Genomic DNA, 17,106 nt, shown 5'->3' with positions numbered 1-17,106 from the left:
CTGCCGGCTTTCGTGCAGATACCTCTCAGGACCTTCCTGGGACGATGATTGCTTTATCAGGTGCATCGAAGGTGAATGATGCTGGAGCCATTCAGGACAGTTTCTCATGGAGCTGCAGTCCAAGCTGTGCTGGAGGCTGCATCTTTCCATCCCACCAGCGCACAATTCTTAAATCGCTCTTCTGGAGACTAAAAAAATAAATCCATCCCCACTTCAATGCTTCCCTTGTGATCAGAGAGCTTCTCCCCCCTTCCCCATGTGTGTACCATATTTAATCCAACACTGGCCCTAAACTTTGATAGCTGGGGGCAAGGTACTCTGAATCCTTCCTCCCACAAGTAACTCCAGCCAACACTAATTTGTTCACCTAGGACTTTTTCAAAGAAAACTTTGAATAAGGGAATTAATTTGCAGACTGATATTTAGACAAAGTTGTTAACTGATTCATACTCAATTTCTTAAAGAATCATGCCTAGTCAGTAGACTCCTCAAGAATAATTACATTTTTATTGGTACATGATCATTTCAGGGTAATTTTACCAACTGGCATATATTTGTATCATGCTGCTACTAAACGAGGGTATTACTGTAAACTCATTTTCAAGCTGCACAACTCAAGAATGGCTGGAAGCTTAAGGCTATCACTAAAAAATCCAAATAAAAACACCAAACCAAGTCAAACCAATCCACACCACCCCAGTCAAATCAGAAATCTTCTTTTCCTCACCCCTCCAGCATACAAGTTTTATGACTGTTTAAACAACATTCATAAACAATACTGTAACATTAAGAAGCCTTCAATCCTAGCACATTCCATATAAAAATAATACCGTTTTTTAAGGAACCAAAATATCTCCCTTTTATTAACAGAAAATGTATTCTGACCCACCAACAGCAATTTGCATTTGAAAAGCTCACTAACTTTCAGGAATAGTTTTTTTTCTCTCAGACTAGAGAGACTGATACACTTTCCTATTTAAGAGCGCCAGTTGCTATAATTCAAGATTATATAGCTGGGCTATATTTAATTTGCATTTTATTTAAGCATAGAGCTTTTCCATCACAGTAAGTACCCTTCTGCTTTCTGTGCTATGTAGCTCTGTTCCACTGCAGCCACATGTATTCAGGCACAAGGAACTGGGAAAAGCCAGGGGCTATACACACTGGGTCCAGACTGCATGCAGTTACATGTCAAAGTGCACCGGAAAGTTCCAGTCCACCTGACCAGGAGATTTCTAAAAGGAGAGGAATGATTTTCTGTGTATTGTTATAGTATCTGCTGCTCTGAGACAGCAAATGAACAATACACTTCTTTAGAGATAAAGAAGATCATGGTAATGGATCTGTTACTGTGAAAAATCCTCAGCAACGCAGATATCAAAGTAATACTAAGTCTGTTTATGCATTAGTTGTTTTCATTAATAATGTTAAAAAGATTTTAATTATTTCATAATCCTCAAGATATTGTTGGGGCTCAGAATCACCTCAAATTTGAGACACAGCAGAAAGGCCACAGAAGACCAATCAGACGTTCTTTGGTATTTTTGGCATTCTACTGCATTGCAATGATACTTAAACCTCAATAGTAAGTCTTGCAAATCTGTACTGTAAAGATGCTGGAGTTCTTAACAAAACAAGCCCTTTTTTATCTGCTGGCTGGTTGTGTAACATATAAACTAACCCTGTCAAGCTAACAAAACCCAGGGCTTCTCCACAGCCTGCAGCCAATGAAAAATCCCCTCGAGTAACATATCCTAAGAGAGTTCTGGAGCAGTGGGAAGTAACATCTGGGAGAGCATCCGACCAAAGACCAAGAATGAGGTCTTCATGCTTCTCAGTTTTTTCTTCTTCTGGAAGACTTGGAGGGTCACCTTCTAGAGCCTTCGTGTTATCTTTTTTCTTCTTCTTCTTCTCCTCTTTTAATTTCTGTACCTTGTGCTTGAATATATCACGATGTTTGGGTTCTTGAGGACCACAGAAGAGTTTGTCTTTGCTTAGACGCAGCAAGTCATCTTCTGTTGGGATGCAAATCATGGCATGTAATTCAGGGTTCCCTTTTCTCAACAGAGACAAGTTGACCCACACAAGAGCCCTTGGATAGCTCATCAAGATTGGCAAAAAGACATCTTCAGTCATTTCTTTCTGTCCTAGTCGAGACACAAGGCGGATTCGCCGATCTTTTCCAGCAGTGGGATAGCACCAGGCTGATAACTGCATTAGTAGTTTTTCACTCCTATTAAAAATTTTTAAGACCATCAAGGATAGTTATTAACAAGTAGTACAACAGAAACACACTGCCCCACATATTTGCAAGAGCATGATTAAAAAAACTGCCATGGGGCTTTCTGTAACTTTCCAAGCTAGTGTTTCTATCCCTCTTAGCACATAAAAACATGGGTGAGAGGAATTCCTGTGTGAAGGTATTTCTGCAGGAGACATTACTTGTTAAAACCCCCAAAACTTGTTAAATCACAAATGCTCTAAAACCTTTAGTGGCATTAATGTAGTCCAGAACTGCCAATGTTTTCTTTCCCTGATAACTAAACAAAAAGGAAAGACCTGCATTCAGGCATTTTCCAAACACTGTTGCTGCCCTCATGCGTTGCACTGGAATGCAGGAGATTGTTTTCTTTATAGACCTTATTAAGTAGTGCAAAAACCACCTGTGATGATGTATTAGAAAAGCAAATGCGAGCTGATTTACACAGCAAGTTTTAAAATCACAGACATGAGCTTCTTAAAGCTCCAACCCCCAGGAAAAAAGACAGATTATGCCAATTCCAAGAACACATTAAACTCAAGCATTAAGTTTAAGGTAATTTAAGAAATTTACTTCATCTAGTCACCAAGTTTGCTGGGGAAGAGCCAGAAAAGGACTTCTACTCAAGTGCAAATTCTGATCCACAATAAAACTAATCTCCTCACTGTATTTGGATCAAATAATTCTCTCATCTTAATAATCAAGGCTGAGTTCATCTTTTCCCCAATTCAATAATTCCCCATAAAATAATACTATGTCACACATGTGCATCATTTTGACATACCTGAGAACAATAAAGTCACTTTTTGCCATAGTTTCATCTCTCTCACCAAGCTCTTGGGTGCCTGTAACATCCTCTGTCTTCAGGGTACCTTCAGAGTTTGTTATTTCCAAGGTCTCCTCTACTTCACCAGTCTCAGGGGAAGCTTCTTTCATCACCTCTGCTTTGGGGTCACAGAAGCTATGCCCTTCAGTTGCGCAGTGCTCAGGGTGTGGGGAAGAAGGACGTACAAATTCTCCTGACGCTTTCATTCTTCCTTCCCAGTTCTTTGTCAGCTGCCCCCAAGGAATGATGAAAGGAGACAGAGTACCCAGCTTGACATAATTTGGCCTTTTTGCAGGTGGACGTCTAAATGATAAACCAAGTATGAAAGAATATTTGTTTCCTGGGCTCTTATTCAGTCCCTAGCACTTCAAAAGGCTGTCTAGTTTACCCTGCTGGTCTAACGTGTTTTCAAAACCAAGTATTTAGAAGAGAAAGTTAATTGTGCTTTCCCTCTGCAATCTCATGGAACAAGAATTTCAAAGTTACACTTCTAGGCAACACTGCTGTATTTCTGACCACCATATCCTTTCAGCCACACTGGATATTTCTATCCACTGGGACTGACACTATCACCTTTTCCTCTAAACTTCTCCTACTTCCCCCTCCTAGCTGGAAGGAGAACCAACACCAGCTGGTGCAGAGGACACTTCCAGCTACTCCATACTTGTGGTTAAGAGTTCTGCATTCATTGCAATGAAAATGAAGACAAACTTCAGAATACCTGGCATTTAAAAAGTGGACACTGAAATATAGCTCTTCATTCACTTTATTGTTTAACACTTTGTACATACTTTGATATTCTGCCTTTGCCTTCTCCTACCTCCTCCCTCATTTGCTGCTAAGTGAGCTTGAAAGAGCTTTGTTTATTTTATTGTTACGCAGCCTTGTTACAGCCTTATAACTGAGCATATCCCTGGGAAGAGGAGGTTTTAGTTAATTTATATGCCCTGTTCAGCAGAGCTTTTGGTTTCTTTTTTCATAATACTAGGACTTAAAATGCTAGTGAAAGATCTCAATAAAGTCTTAATGAACACAACAACAGATAATTAAGGAGTATTTTAAGTAGTATTGGTTTTTGTTACTATTTCATTCTTGCAATCAATTTTTAAGTTAATATTACCGTTTGAATTTTTCAAGAAGACTGGTTTCCAGTTCTTTGGCAATTTCCTGCCTGGCAGTCTGGGAAATCATTTGGAGTGTGAGGTATTCTTTGATACTCAGAATGCTTTAAAGCCTCTTGCAAGCCACCAACTCGTACACCTCTGTATATCTGTTATAAAAACCAAAACCAAAAAAAGCAATGTTTGTACTGATTCCAGGTTCCTAACTGAAAGAAAACATTAATGCTCCAGAAGCTACTGCCTTAGGAAATGGGAAGTCTGTCACTTTAGCTTTAAAAAAAAATAAACTTGAGTATAGTTTTCACAGTTCTAGATGCCAATTTCAACAGAAATGTTAGTCATGCTCTTTAAATTTAATTCTGAAAAACTATCAACAAAACCAAAGAGAATTTCATAGGTTCTGATCTTATACGTTGCCACGAATGTCATATTACTTTGGCACAGTCACCGCCCAATTTCTTTGAACTGTACAATAGGTATCACTGCTATTGATCCTCTGCACATTTAAAAGCATAAATTTAACTGCAGAAGGACATTAAAACTTCCATCCAAACATTCAAAGCAGGATGCTCCAAAGAGCATCAGAGGAGTAAATTCAAGCTTAACTCAAACTTTGTGTTTCAAGCTCTCTAACAAATCAGAGGCAACCAAGTTGTTGACAGAGTGGTGGAAATAGCCAAACTGGAAATAAATTAGCAGCAGGCACCAGAAAATTTCTCTTTAGAGGCGTATGCCTGTAGAAACATGAAATCAAAAGCTATAGCATCAACTTTCTCTTCGTATTCCCCACTCTGATTTCGTGCTTTAGACTGCCATGTGGGCACAGGTATACCAAACAGAATATGGAAAACAACTGTTTATTTTACCAAGCCTCTGTCATCAACCAGTTCATACACCCTTTCTTAAACTGGGATTCTGATTTGTTAATTGGTTAAGCAATGCAAAATATACTTTCTAAAATCAATTATTTTGAACCAAATTACGTAATATCTCGTATTTACTTGCAAGTTGTAATCAAAGTCACTTACGAAAGGAATCCAGAAAGCCATGCCCCAGCCCTTTGGGAGATAGATATCCCAGCCACTCCCCCATCCTGGTCGATCTTCTCCAGCCATTTTCCCTGGCTGCTGCACCAACAGTACGGGAATCTTAGATTCACAAGGACCCAAATCAAGGTGTGATCCAGGTACCAGTAACTGAGCTCTCATATGGTTTAAATCCTGAGAAGGAGGAGACATTTCCTATAAGTTAGTAACCATTTCCCCTTCTTCCATATACCCTTCCAAGATACAGAGAAGAGGTAAGCTTGTGCGTAGGAAAAATATACTAGTAATATGCTACATATTTGAACTGACCTTCAATGAGGCATAAAAAAATGTTTTTACAGAAAAGTATCAAGCACTCTTTTTCTCCCCTTCTTATTTCCATAGACCTTGATGGAGAGCAGGTACTGAAACTCAGAGCAAAAACGCACAGCACAGATGAAGAAGGACAAACAAGTATTTCAACTTGGTATTTATAGATTTGTGCACAAGATTAAACTGAACAGGTGCTTTCAGACAGTCTGTCAGTATATGGAGCAAATCTGAACTGCATCCAGGGAGATGGAAAGAACATTTGGTCTTAAAACAGCTTCACATAAAGCGTGCTGGCACCCAGGCATTGTCAATCACCAGTTGTTACATTTCATTGTACCACATTAAGAAGGCATTTATAAAAAAAAAAAAAAAAAAAGACCATCAGACTGCTTCTTTAAATGTCTCTTCTGCAACAGCTGTTTTATAAGGTAAACACTGCATCTCATGGCAGCATGAAGAACACTGCCATATACAAAGATTGTGCTGATAACTGTTATGCACTAGTATACTGTAAGCACTCTGCTTTTTTGACACTACATCAGCCAGTTTGAAAGAGCACAAGACTGATTTTTATAAAGAGATTCAGAGAGATGTTTTTGCCATACAAATATTATCTCTGTTGATTACAATGGTGCCAAATATTTATCACTTCTTGTGACTAAATCACCTTTTTACCCATGCATTTTATGGGTTGCTCCTCCACTGTCGAAGGAAATGTCAAGATAGGAGATTTCAAACCTGTAACAGCGTATTTAAAGCTCTGCAAATCACAGGTTATTGTCCAGAACACCCACAACATAGTGCAGTACAGTTCAGAACCAGAGGCATTTATTTCCTTCCAACTTCCACGATTCATTCATCAATTCATTCATTCATTCATTCATCCTGGCTATGACTGAGGAGTGAATGGCCAGAGACTCTCTGTGCTGCTTCATCCCTTTCATCTGCTGCACATGAGTCAAGGTGATGCAGGAAAACCCAATTCAGACCCTTCTGATAAATAAATCTTAAACTATTTAGTCCTGTAGAAAACCTGATAAAGCTTCAACTGAATCAGAAACAGTGGGTGTGCAAAAACATTACACAGACTACAGAACAAACACTTCAACACAGCAGCTGGATGCCATGACATTAGGGAACTACTGCTCTTGGATTTATGCAAGTTTCAAGAGTCTCACTCTATGGACTCCATGGACCATTAGCCATTTTCTCCATGGCAATCCACCTTCTTAGTTACCTGCTCTGAGATTTTATTTTCAGTGACGTTCTTACAGATGTCGTGGTCCCAGATAAAGCTGTGAGCACAGTCTACAGGAACACCCTCCAGGTACAGCTGCCTAACTTTATCATTATCTACAAAAGAAGAGAACCTTCAAACAAAATTCAAACAATTTTTGTGGCTTAACTATCAGATTACCAAAACCACTTCACTATCATAAGTACAATGAGCAGACCAACTAAGGAAACAGACTATTAAATGCTTAACAAACATCACTGCTTCTGGACTATCTTACTATCGCATGTTTTTCCAAATACAAAATTAGAATAAACAGTTGTTAGAAGCATTAACCTAGCAATCTCTTACAGGCATTTCGTATTACAAATGACATCATCTTTGGCAATGTAAGTTACACCTTCATCATGCCACCTTTAATATTCTGGAATTTGATCTTGCAGGCAGAGTGTGAAGCTCAACAGGTTTGCTGAAAATCAGAAAGAGCAACACTGCAAAGCTTGAAATATGTCCACCTAAGTAAACTTATAAGAGAAGCAACCTTTAAGGAATGTCCATACAGGAAATATTTTCCTGGATATCACTAGTATGCAACTACTTATTTAGCGCTAGCTTCCCACTCTGGATCTTTTCAGGCTCTGCACTTCAAGGAAGGGATTATTCTTTGTTTATGTCAATGCAGACCAACAGCTGTGTGCATTACTGAAGACAGACAACACTTTTAACTTTAAAACTGATAGGTTATTTAATACTTCAAATAATCTCTTCTTCAGCTTCACAATCTAACCAAAGCAGAGAGAATGTATACTGACACTCAGTGATCGATGGATCAAAAGCCTTCAGTATACAGTATGTAATGCATGCTGATCCATATTTAAGTAATTCTTACCAATAAACGATACAACAAAACCTATTCATAGTTCTGTGATTACAACTTACAGGGACTGCTGCTTATTTTGTCATCTACAAGGTCTTACCTATGTGTTGGGGTTTGTTTTGGTTTTTAACATCACTTGCTTAGTCTTTCAAAAGAAGGTTCAGCTGGTCTTTCCACTTAATGCTGACAAAGACTTTGAGCACTCTCAATACAATAGGTACTGCCAAACATAATTGCAATGCTTATTTGGAATCTGTAATCTTTAAGATGTCCCCATTACTAGGAGTTGCAAAATCCTTCAAAAGAAATAGTAAATATGGCAACACTACTGAGAGTTTGATGGTATTATTAAGCTGATACTTGCTATGCATTCTTGCTTACGAGTTACTTTTAGATGAGAGGAAGAAATACTAAAGAAATTATCAGATCGGGGTGTGTGGCACTCCTTCAAATTAAGAACAATACAAGGAAAAAGAAAATCCTTGCCAATTCCCTGCCAATGAAGCCAAGAATAAGAATTCCTTCTCAGACCACAAATTAGGGACAGGAACCTGAGCAAGAATCTACAACAGCTCAACACTCCTAGAGGCAAGGCACATTCTCTCTGAAGATACAGCAAATATCAATGCCTCAAAGGAAGGAAAAGAAGACAGCAACAAATCAGTGTGTAGTGATGCTGTGGAATTCCTTCTGGACTCTGACAGACAACCAAGGGGGAAAATTACAGACTTACAACTAATATAAGGTGACTTTTTCATTTTCTGTACAGACAGCCTTTGTGAACACCGTAATCTCTTTCTGTTAAATTAAACACGTTCTAGTGTCGTCAGCTGTAAATGATTCACCACAACTTTCTCTGCTATTTTTTTTTCCTTTACCTAGTTCTTTCTACTACAACAGTTCAGGCAGTCAATCCTTGTCATATTCTTGGAGTTCTTTACAACTCCTATATTCTATAATGGCACAATTTTTTTCCACTTTAGAAAGCTAAGTCAGCCTCCTTCCATCATCACGGTCCATCTAATATCCTCCTCACTACCTCCTCACTACCCTAAAATACCCTTCTCTTAATATGTTCTTTCTCCTCAATCCCCTTTGAAATTGGAGAATTTAATCTCTCTACCAAGCATACTATAATACAGATCATAATTCCAAATCCTCACACCAGTTCTTTTATTTCTTACCTCTCTCCTGTTTTCTTCAGTCCATGGAAATAGTAGTAGGGAAATAAACCTACTGACGAATAAGTGTAGGAAATAGGGAGTTGTGTTACTAAGCACACAAAGCTCAGTGACAGTTAGCATGTTATGTACTTCTGCTGGTGTCACTGGTTGGTGCTTAGACAGGCAGAGAGATGAAGGCTTTGTTCCATTTCAAGCTGTTGTTCTGATTTCTGTAGCTGGTTATCTCAACAGTCATAGAAGACAGGCTTAAGAGTAAGATTTCTTCTGTTTGAATTTTTCCCTTCCCTCTATGAGGAAATAGCAGGAAAAGCGAAAATGTAAGCACTGCTAAAGAGCAGTTGCATAGCCATATATACATATGGGTGCATGGTAGCAGGACAACTGATGCCAGATACCTAAACCTCTGCAGGAAGTGTATTTGCAAGCAAGGACTCAGGCTCTGTGTCTGCAGAAAGAACTTTACCTCACTCATCTTTCATGATGCATTCTCCTTCTATGTATCTCATTCACTGACTGTTTAAAAGCTCCACAATACTTACTCCATGTTGAGCAGTATTTAAGGCAGTGGAATTTGCATTCTCCAATAGAAGACAATAAAAGCATATCAAAATGTCGGAAGTGTACTTCAAAATGGAGAAAAGAACAGCAGTAATTTGCAGTCATGTAAGCACTGACTGCTTATCGGGAATCTTGACTTTCAGAAGGCATAAACCTGCTGAGAAGGCAGTGAAAAGTGATTTATTCACAAACTTTCTTTCCCCCAGCCTGAAGAAATGAGGACAGTTCCTTGATTAAACCCCATCAGCACGTGTCTGTAACTCACAGCTTGCACACACACACATGCAGTCAGGAGTTTGAGTAACTGAAAAGGTGGGGGAAAATAGGGGGAAATGACAGATGTGTATCAGTTCATAGACTGCATGTATGACAATCCACAAGCAAAGATGATGGCTAAACTACTCACTCACTTGACAAACAATGCATCTTTAAATTAGTAAAGATTTCCTAAGAAAATCAGTTAGCTCTTACACAACATTAAAGAAGAGAGGCTAAAGCACATACAGAATCTGCTAACATATGCGGTGCCATTATAATCTTACTAATACTAATCATAATAGCATTTGAATGTCCAGGAAGCAAAAAGGGAAAAAAAGCATGGCATACAGCAAGGGTTCCTTTTTATTAGTCAGTCAACACGAAACATCACTAAGGCAAATGAGCAATTACTAAAATTTCTTAAATAAGGATCAGCTCACAGTATTACCACATCTAAGTAAGGTTACATCAAAACCAAGGCTCAGAAAGTTTACGTAGTTCTAAGGCTCATAAAGTTTTATTCCTACAGAAGGGCCAAATCATTACCATCCAAATGAACAACAGATCTTAAAGAAGTCTGCCTTTTTTTAGAGTGGGATTACTGTGGAAGTGTTAGTAATACTTAAACACTTACTGCTGTAGTGATGTATGCTATGTGCCATGATTAAATTCCTTCCTTTTCTGGTTAAACAAATTGCCCTTCAATAATTTGAAGAGGAGGATGGTCTCCATTCCTGGGTCACTCTTGGCAAAGGAACTAGTAAAATGAGGTGACAGAACTGATTGGAAAAATGCTAGCAAAAATGCTAAATCAAACCAGAATAATCTTCGGGAATATGTTGCTTTTGATTAAATTCTTGCTGGATATCTCAGTAATCTCACTCCACGGGTGGCTAGCAACAGAGCCCTGGGGAAGTATTTAAAAAAGTCACTTCTCTGCTTTTACTTGAACAAGGAGGCCCATTAAGGCAGAGATAATAGCTGTCATACTCAACTATGAAATGAGGTTAGGATCAGCAGTCTTTGGAGAGTAACAATAGCCTCTCTTTTCAATTAACACCTAAGAATACTTTATAAGGGAGACAGGAGAGTGGCAGTTAGACCTCAGTCTTGAGTTTCTCACACAGGAGAGATGAATTGCCATGCCATAGGATTTCCCCACTGGACATGTAGTAAGCATGCAGGAGATTGTGAATGATCCTGTAACTCTTCTCACACATTAGGAAGTTACTGAGCAGCCACTTTCCCTGTTGAACCATCAGTCCCTCCTATTCTCTCCTTAACTGATTCTTGTAGGAGGCCTGCCTCCTCTCCTTTTGTACTCCCTTACTATGATGTCCTTTTGATTTTCTACTAGAAGACAGCTGTATTGTCTGTCTTCTTTCATCCTTCTGCCTACTCACAACTTATATAGTGTGTAACAACCATAATTAAAAGGTATCACGTGGTCTACCTTTCCTTGCTAGCTGAACAAGGACCTTCTTCCTTCTCCCAAACATAAATCAGAGATGCACTTTTAAGTTCATGATGAAACAAACAAAAACTAAATGCTCAGACAGAAAAGAGAAAACACCACCAGCTTTTCTGAATGTTTGTGATTTAGAAGATTTTTTTCAAGCAAAGGATAACCCCAACTAGAAAGATCTTGAAAGTGGCCATCTTACATCACTACCTCTTTATCATGGATCTACTTTCTGAGGGACAACCAGCTCTCATAGTGGGAGAGAAACTACTATGAGACATTTCCAATGCCTAGAAGCCTTCTGCTGATCTTGCCTTCTTGAACATATCTTTGCAGACATGACAAAGAGAATGAAAGGAGATGAACTGCTTCACAGTTGCCAACTCCTCTACCAACTCAAACCAGTACCTGTAAACAAGTGCTATATAGCTCACTCAGGAATGAAGCGAAGTAGAGGTCATGTATGCTGCAGCATTTCCAATGGGAACATTAATGATAAGAAAGTTAGCTGAGCAGAACTAGTTAACAGGATAAAGGCTGTTCTAGATACAGAGGGTAGAATAGGAGGATACAAGAAATTGCAAATGACAGAGCTGTCCAGAGAGCTAAAAGACAGAAACTGAAACAGGTGTTCAACCTGACTTAAGTGAAAGGAAAAGCTAGATTATTTTAGTGTCCTGCAAACACATCACCAAGGAAAATAAGTATTTTCAAGTCTCTCAAACCTTCAGCTTGTGCTATTGCCTACTGCTTCCTAACTGGCTAATCTGTTTCTCCTTTTACATGAGGCAGTCCGTATCCTGTCAACCTAACCGGAAATGCTTACACAGCACTGTACACAAACCCCACAGTATATGTTCTCGCACATTTTTCAAGGACATTCACATCCAACTGAATGTGAATTTTGCACTGGAATATTGTGTAAGTCAGTATTGAAATTAAAGTTCCAGAAGTCACACCTGCACCTATCATTTTTTAACATAACCAGCATCTTGGCCATCTGAAATGCTAATCTTGCAATGGCTTTCTTTTGTTTTCCCCAGTAGAATTGCAACTTTCATCATTGTAGGACTATAAACCAGAAACAGTAGATATATTCTTGGAGAGATAAACAGCATCAGGAAGACTAAACACCAAACAGAAACTTACTAAGTAGCTTTTAGCACCTGGTTGGCCTTGCCAGGATTCGAACCTGGATCATCTGTATGGTCAGACAGAGGCTTCCACTGAGCACAAGACCAGCTTTGGTGCATATCCCTCCCTCGCAATCACTGTTCTAAAACCTATGCAACTTTCAAGCTGTTTCTGTTCAGCCAGGGCTGTGGAAAGGGGAAGGAAACATTCTGAAATCAAATGTTAGAGGAAAGCAGCAAGAGACAATCAGTAGAAGATGAAGAACAATGAAAACAAAGTATATAAAGAAACTGCATCTCTTGCCTTTGGCAGTTCCACCATGCGCATAATATAAGCAAGGTATCTTACCTTGGTATTTTTCAAAGTCTGGCATAGCTTTTGTCTTCTTCTTTGGCATATTGACTCGAGGATCTCCAACAGTGAGGCCCAGTATTGTTCCTGGTGGCAGTTCTGATGGTGAACTTATCCCTTTAAAAATACACAGATGAACATTGCCATGAAACCACCAATTAAGTTCTGATCTTTTTCTGCACTATTATTTTGTGCATTTTCACCTGCAGGGATGTGACACCACTGTAAACCAAAGAAGCAATACAGAGTACTCAATTTAACATGCTTTTTAAATTCACCAATGCTTGCTAAATGTCCAATAACAAGACAACAATAGCAGCATAAGACTTACTTGGCAATTATTTATGCTTTAACATAGAAATAAGAGCACCCTCACACAACTTACAGACTCAATTTATCCTTTGCATTTGGCACACCTCTTAAAGAACAACCAACCTTTGTTTTACACTTATCTTCCAGCTAAAGGAAATAAAAAGTTTGGATTACACAGCAGATTAAAATTCCCTTAAGAAAACTTAATGTAACATGTCTCAAATCTTTGACATGCCACAGTAATTAACCTATGCACATGCTCAATGGCATCACTCTCTTGATCTCTTGACAGTTTTGACCACCAGAGTTTAAGAGTTTCCCCATCCTCCCATAGCACCCACATGCCCAAATACCTTCTAACAGCTCAAAGATAGCACTTTGACACTGATGAAGAGATACTTTTTCAGAGTCCTTGCAGTTTTCTACCCACCAGTTATTCAGTTCTGTCTCTGAATCTGCCATTTCCTGGAAAACAACACATCTAATTAAAGTCAAGTGGTTATTCAGTATTTTCTATCAGTATGAATTTACTCTCAGTTTGCCTTAACCACTATTGTTGCTTTCTTCCTCTGCAAGTTTCAATCCAAAAACCATTTTTTTCCTGATGCACCCTATTCCTATACTCCACTTTACAGTAATCCCCAATAAGATGCTCAGTTTAACCTGTGTTCCAAAAATAAAAAAAGCAATCCACAATGCTTCCTAATCCTGTTGTTAAACTATTTCTTACAGAAAGACAGAGATTACATAGCCTCATCATGTTTGCTGCAAGAAACAAAAAGCCCAATTAAAACCTTGGTGATGCTTTGTGACAAGAAATGAATGAAATACTAAATCCTGGTGAAATTGCATATTTGATTGAAAACACAAATGTTTTCTATACCTTACATCTCTTGCTCTTTAGCTTGAGAAACATGACCTATGGGGTTTGTCAAAGAGAATATGGATTACTCTGGACCTCTCAGCAGAATACATCACTACAGCAGAAACTACATGATCTGCTCAACAGAACCATTGCTTCTATTTTCTTCCTACCCCCACTTAAAATCCACATAGGAGTTCTTCACGAGATCAGCATCAGTCAAAAGGCTCAATATAGAGAAGCTAAGAGTAGAAACACATAGCTTAGCCCTTCTAATAAAGTAAGGCTAGACAGTTTATGATTCTAGCAAAACCAAGCTTGCACATTCTAGAAACCTTATAGAAATTACAGTAACACCCAAATGGCCGATTTTCTTACTGTTTGGAGAGAAGCAGCTTTCAAGGTCTCTGTAAGGACAGAGTGTGATAATGGGCCAATCAGCCGGTACCTGAGAATCTCCATACTTCTATCACTGAAACAGAGGAAAATTTCAAGTGAATGTACAATTGTACAACACACAATTTTTCCCCCAGTACTCTTAAGCCAGAATTCAGCTATATTAAAAGGTTATGGGTCACATTTCTAACTTCTACTATGAACAAACCTGATTACAACACCACTAGTCTGCGAAATCCAAGTGTAGGACTGGAATGGATCTCTAGTGCCATCACCAATTATTTTTTTCACTGGCACAGCTTTTTCTCCTTCTTTATCCTCCCCCTTTCTTTTCTTGCCAAGGCTCAGAACAACATCAATTTGGTTTTCCTCTTGAACTGATGTTGTAACAGGCTCAGGAATACAGATTTCTTCAGGCTCTGAACACTGAAAAATTGCTTTTAACTCTCCCAGTATGTCCTTAAGAAAAATGAAAAGTTTGGGTTAGGATGATGAGCAGTGAATCGCAAATCTTAAGCACAGTTTTAAGAATTACACTCTACTATTTTCCTATATGGATTTAAGGGAATAAATTTTATTCTCCTGAAGTCCAGGTTTTGCTACCAAGAGCTGAAAATAATATTGAATATTGTTAAGAATTTGTTCTCAGTCTAAGAAAAAATTGCCAGTGCACAAAATTTTACCTTTTTTTATTTTTTTAAAGTTCATAACTTAAGTATCATATATAAGATTATGATTTTCTGTGATAAGACTAAACTTGGCCTGTTGGGGGTGCCAGTGGGAAGGATACGAATCAAGCAACATCATACTGCAAATGTATCCCAAATCAAGTGGCACTAGAAAACTTTTAACAAGCTCAAACACTAAAAAAACCCCTCAGAGGCTTCTGTACAAGCTTTATAAAAACAAGCTGCAGAATATAAATACTGTTGGAACAGAAACAATCTTCCAACTTTTAATTCCTAAAGCTGTGTACTATATCCAGCTCTTCTACACTTTTCAGAAGGTATCTTCAGCATTAAAAACATACAATACATAAAGAAATCAGAGTTGAACCATACAGAAACAAACAAACAAAAAAAAAACCTGTTTAAGAGCTGGATGCATCCAGATCCACAACTGTCTGTTTTCAGACCCATCCCTGGGTTTCCAAATGAATGTAACCGGACCAAGCATACCCTCTGGATAGCGATCTGCTCGGTAAAGATTCACAGAACCCTCAAATCTTCCAGACAGACAACAAGCCTCTCCAAATGTTAGTCCTAAAAAAGAAGATACTTACTGAAAAACAAAATCATCTCTTGTTTAAAAAAATTAAAAAACTGAAATTCAATCTGGCTGATGGGCTAATGCCACACCACAATTACTGCACCACAATTAGCTTACCAATAAGCAACTGAAAATAAGAACATCTAGTCCTAGTATGAGACATTTTAATTATATTTTTCAACCAAATCAATTCTGTTACTACTATTGAGATTGGCAGGATATTGAAAAAGGAAAAGGATGAGCCATCCCCTAGTTTATTCAGAATCTTAACTTTATTTTGAACTATGTAAGTTTTACCTGTGTCAATGCTACACAGTTGAGCAAGTTGCTTCAGAAGCTCATTCTCTTTACCAGTCAACTCCAGGCAACAGTAATATGATAAATCCTGAAACAACAGGATAGTGGTAAAGTGAGAGTAACTCTTGAAAGTGAGCCTGGCAAGGAAGTACCAGACACAGCTTCACAATTTACACTGAAGTAGTTAATTTTTCATTCACTACAATTTGTGTCAGAGAGATTAGGTTTTTGGGGTTTTTTTAACTTAAAATTGTTAGTTACAGGAGATCCGTTGAGTATTTCTCATTTGAGGGCCAACCTGCCTCTCCAACCAACAGACCAAAAAAGGACATGGAACAAAGAGCCTATCTTCAGTAGCATCCTGCTCAGGAAGATGATGCAGGGATTCACTTTCTCTCTTAGCTCTTGAGAAGACTGAAAACGTAGTATTTCAGTTGTAGTTACCATAAGACTCTTCTAAAGGTTCATATTATTCTCTCCAATACTTGCAGCCCTTCATTACTATTAAGAATTCACACGTTTCATACCTAGCAGTTATTAGCATCTGATACAACAGTACTTCAAAGAGACAGAAATATTCATTACGACTGAACAGTTGATTGCTTCACCTTGGTAAAATAACAAAGAAAACAGATATAAATGTGGTACCTGAAGAAGGCAGTGTTTTGTCATGGCTCGGTAACAAGCCCTGTAGCACTTCTCCGTAGGGCTATTTCCTAAAGAGTATCCCCATTTCTTTACCATATGAAATCTCTTTGCATGCCAAATGTGTGTTTCCAGCCAAATATTCTTTCTTTGCCTGCGATTAAACTCTGCTACCAAATTTATGTGGCGCCTTCTAGCTTTGCGGCATTTAGTCTTTGACTGTTCTTTTTTCTGATGTACAGCTTTCTCTGCCTGTTTTTGAAAGAGAGGATATTGAAGTAAATCTCAAAAGGACAAACTTCCATAGAAGAAAAAGGCTGATGTATATAAGAATACAGGAAGCACTAGTATTAGGTTATACTTTATTCTGAAATTAGTTCTCCCTAAAATTCTTGAGGCTAAGACTTTGAAAATTCATGCGCAAGTCCCATCCACACAAGTGCATCAAGGTACCCATAGATAAACCAAAATCCAATTTCTGAATCATGCACAATTTTCTACTCAGGATAGAGTGGGTAAGGCCTCTAAAGAATTGAAAAAAAAAGTCAATGCAAGGGAATAAAGAATACAAGAACTATGTTCATCAGTCAACCTTAATACATAGAAAACTTACCAAGCAAACTCACTTGGTCACTTTAAGAAGGTGTATAAAGACAATAAAGTGATCAGTGCCAAACATCAGACACATCATTTCACAATAAA

At 38.3% G+C, this 17,106-nt stretch overlaps 1 protein-coding gene across 1 annotated transcript in view; it reads right to left on the bottom strand.

The window, feature by feature from the left end:
- Positions 1-1,558: 1,558 nt before the first annotated feature.
- POP1 (processing of precursor 1, ribonuclease P/MRP subunit (S. cerevisiae)) overlaps positions 1,559-17,106 on the bottom strand; it is a gene marked incomplete at its 5' end in the record, with an annotated part of 17,896 nt that continues 2,348 nt past the window's right edge. Inside the window, 13 exon segments of the mRNA XM_010020291.1 lie at positions 1,559-2,233; positions 3,045-3,389; positions 4,207-4,251; positions 4,253-4,356; positions 5,236-5,427; positions 6,803-6,918; positions 12,621-12,740; positions 13,289-13,400; positions 14,176-14,269; positions 14,402-14,652; positions 15,280-15,455; positions 15,760-15,847; positions 16,408-16,656. Of these exon segments, the coding sequence (XP_010018593.1) occupies positions 1,573-2,233; positions 3,045-3,389; positions 4,207-4,251; positions 4,253-4,356; positions 5,236-5,427; positions 6,803-6,918; positions 12,621-12,740; positions 13,289-13,400; positions 14,176-14,269; positions 14,402-14,652; positions 15,280-15,455; positions 15,760-15,847; positions 16,408-16,656 (2,553 nt within the window).

The sequence above is a fragment of the Nestor notabilis genome, unplaced genomic scaffold, assembly GCF_000696875.1.
Source record: "Nestor notabilis isolate BGI_N333 unplaced genomic scaffold, ASM69687v1 scaffold1288, whole genome shotgun sequence".
Lineage (NCBI taxonomy): Eukaryota > Metazoa > Chordata > Aves > Psittaciformes > Psittacidae > Nestor > Nestor notabilis.
The sequence above is the reverse complement of the archived record's forward strand: the minus strand, read 5'-3'. Positions and strand labels throughout refer to the sequence as shown.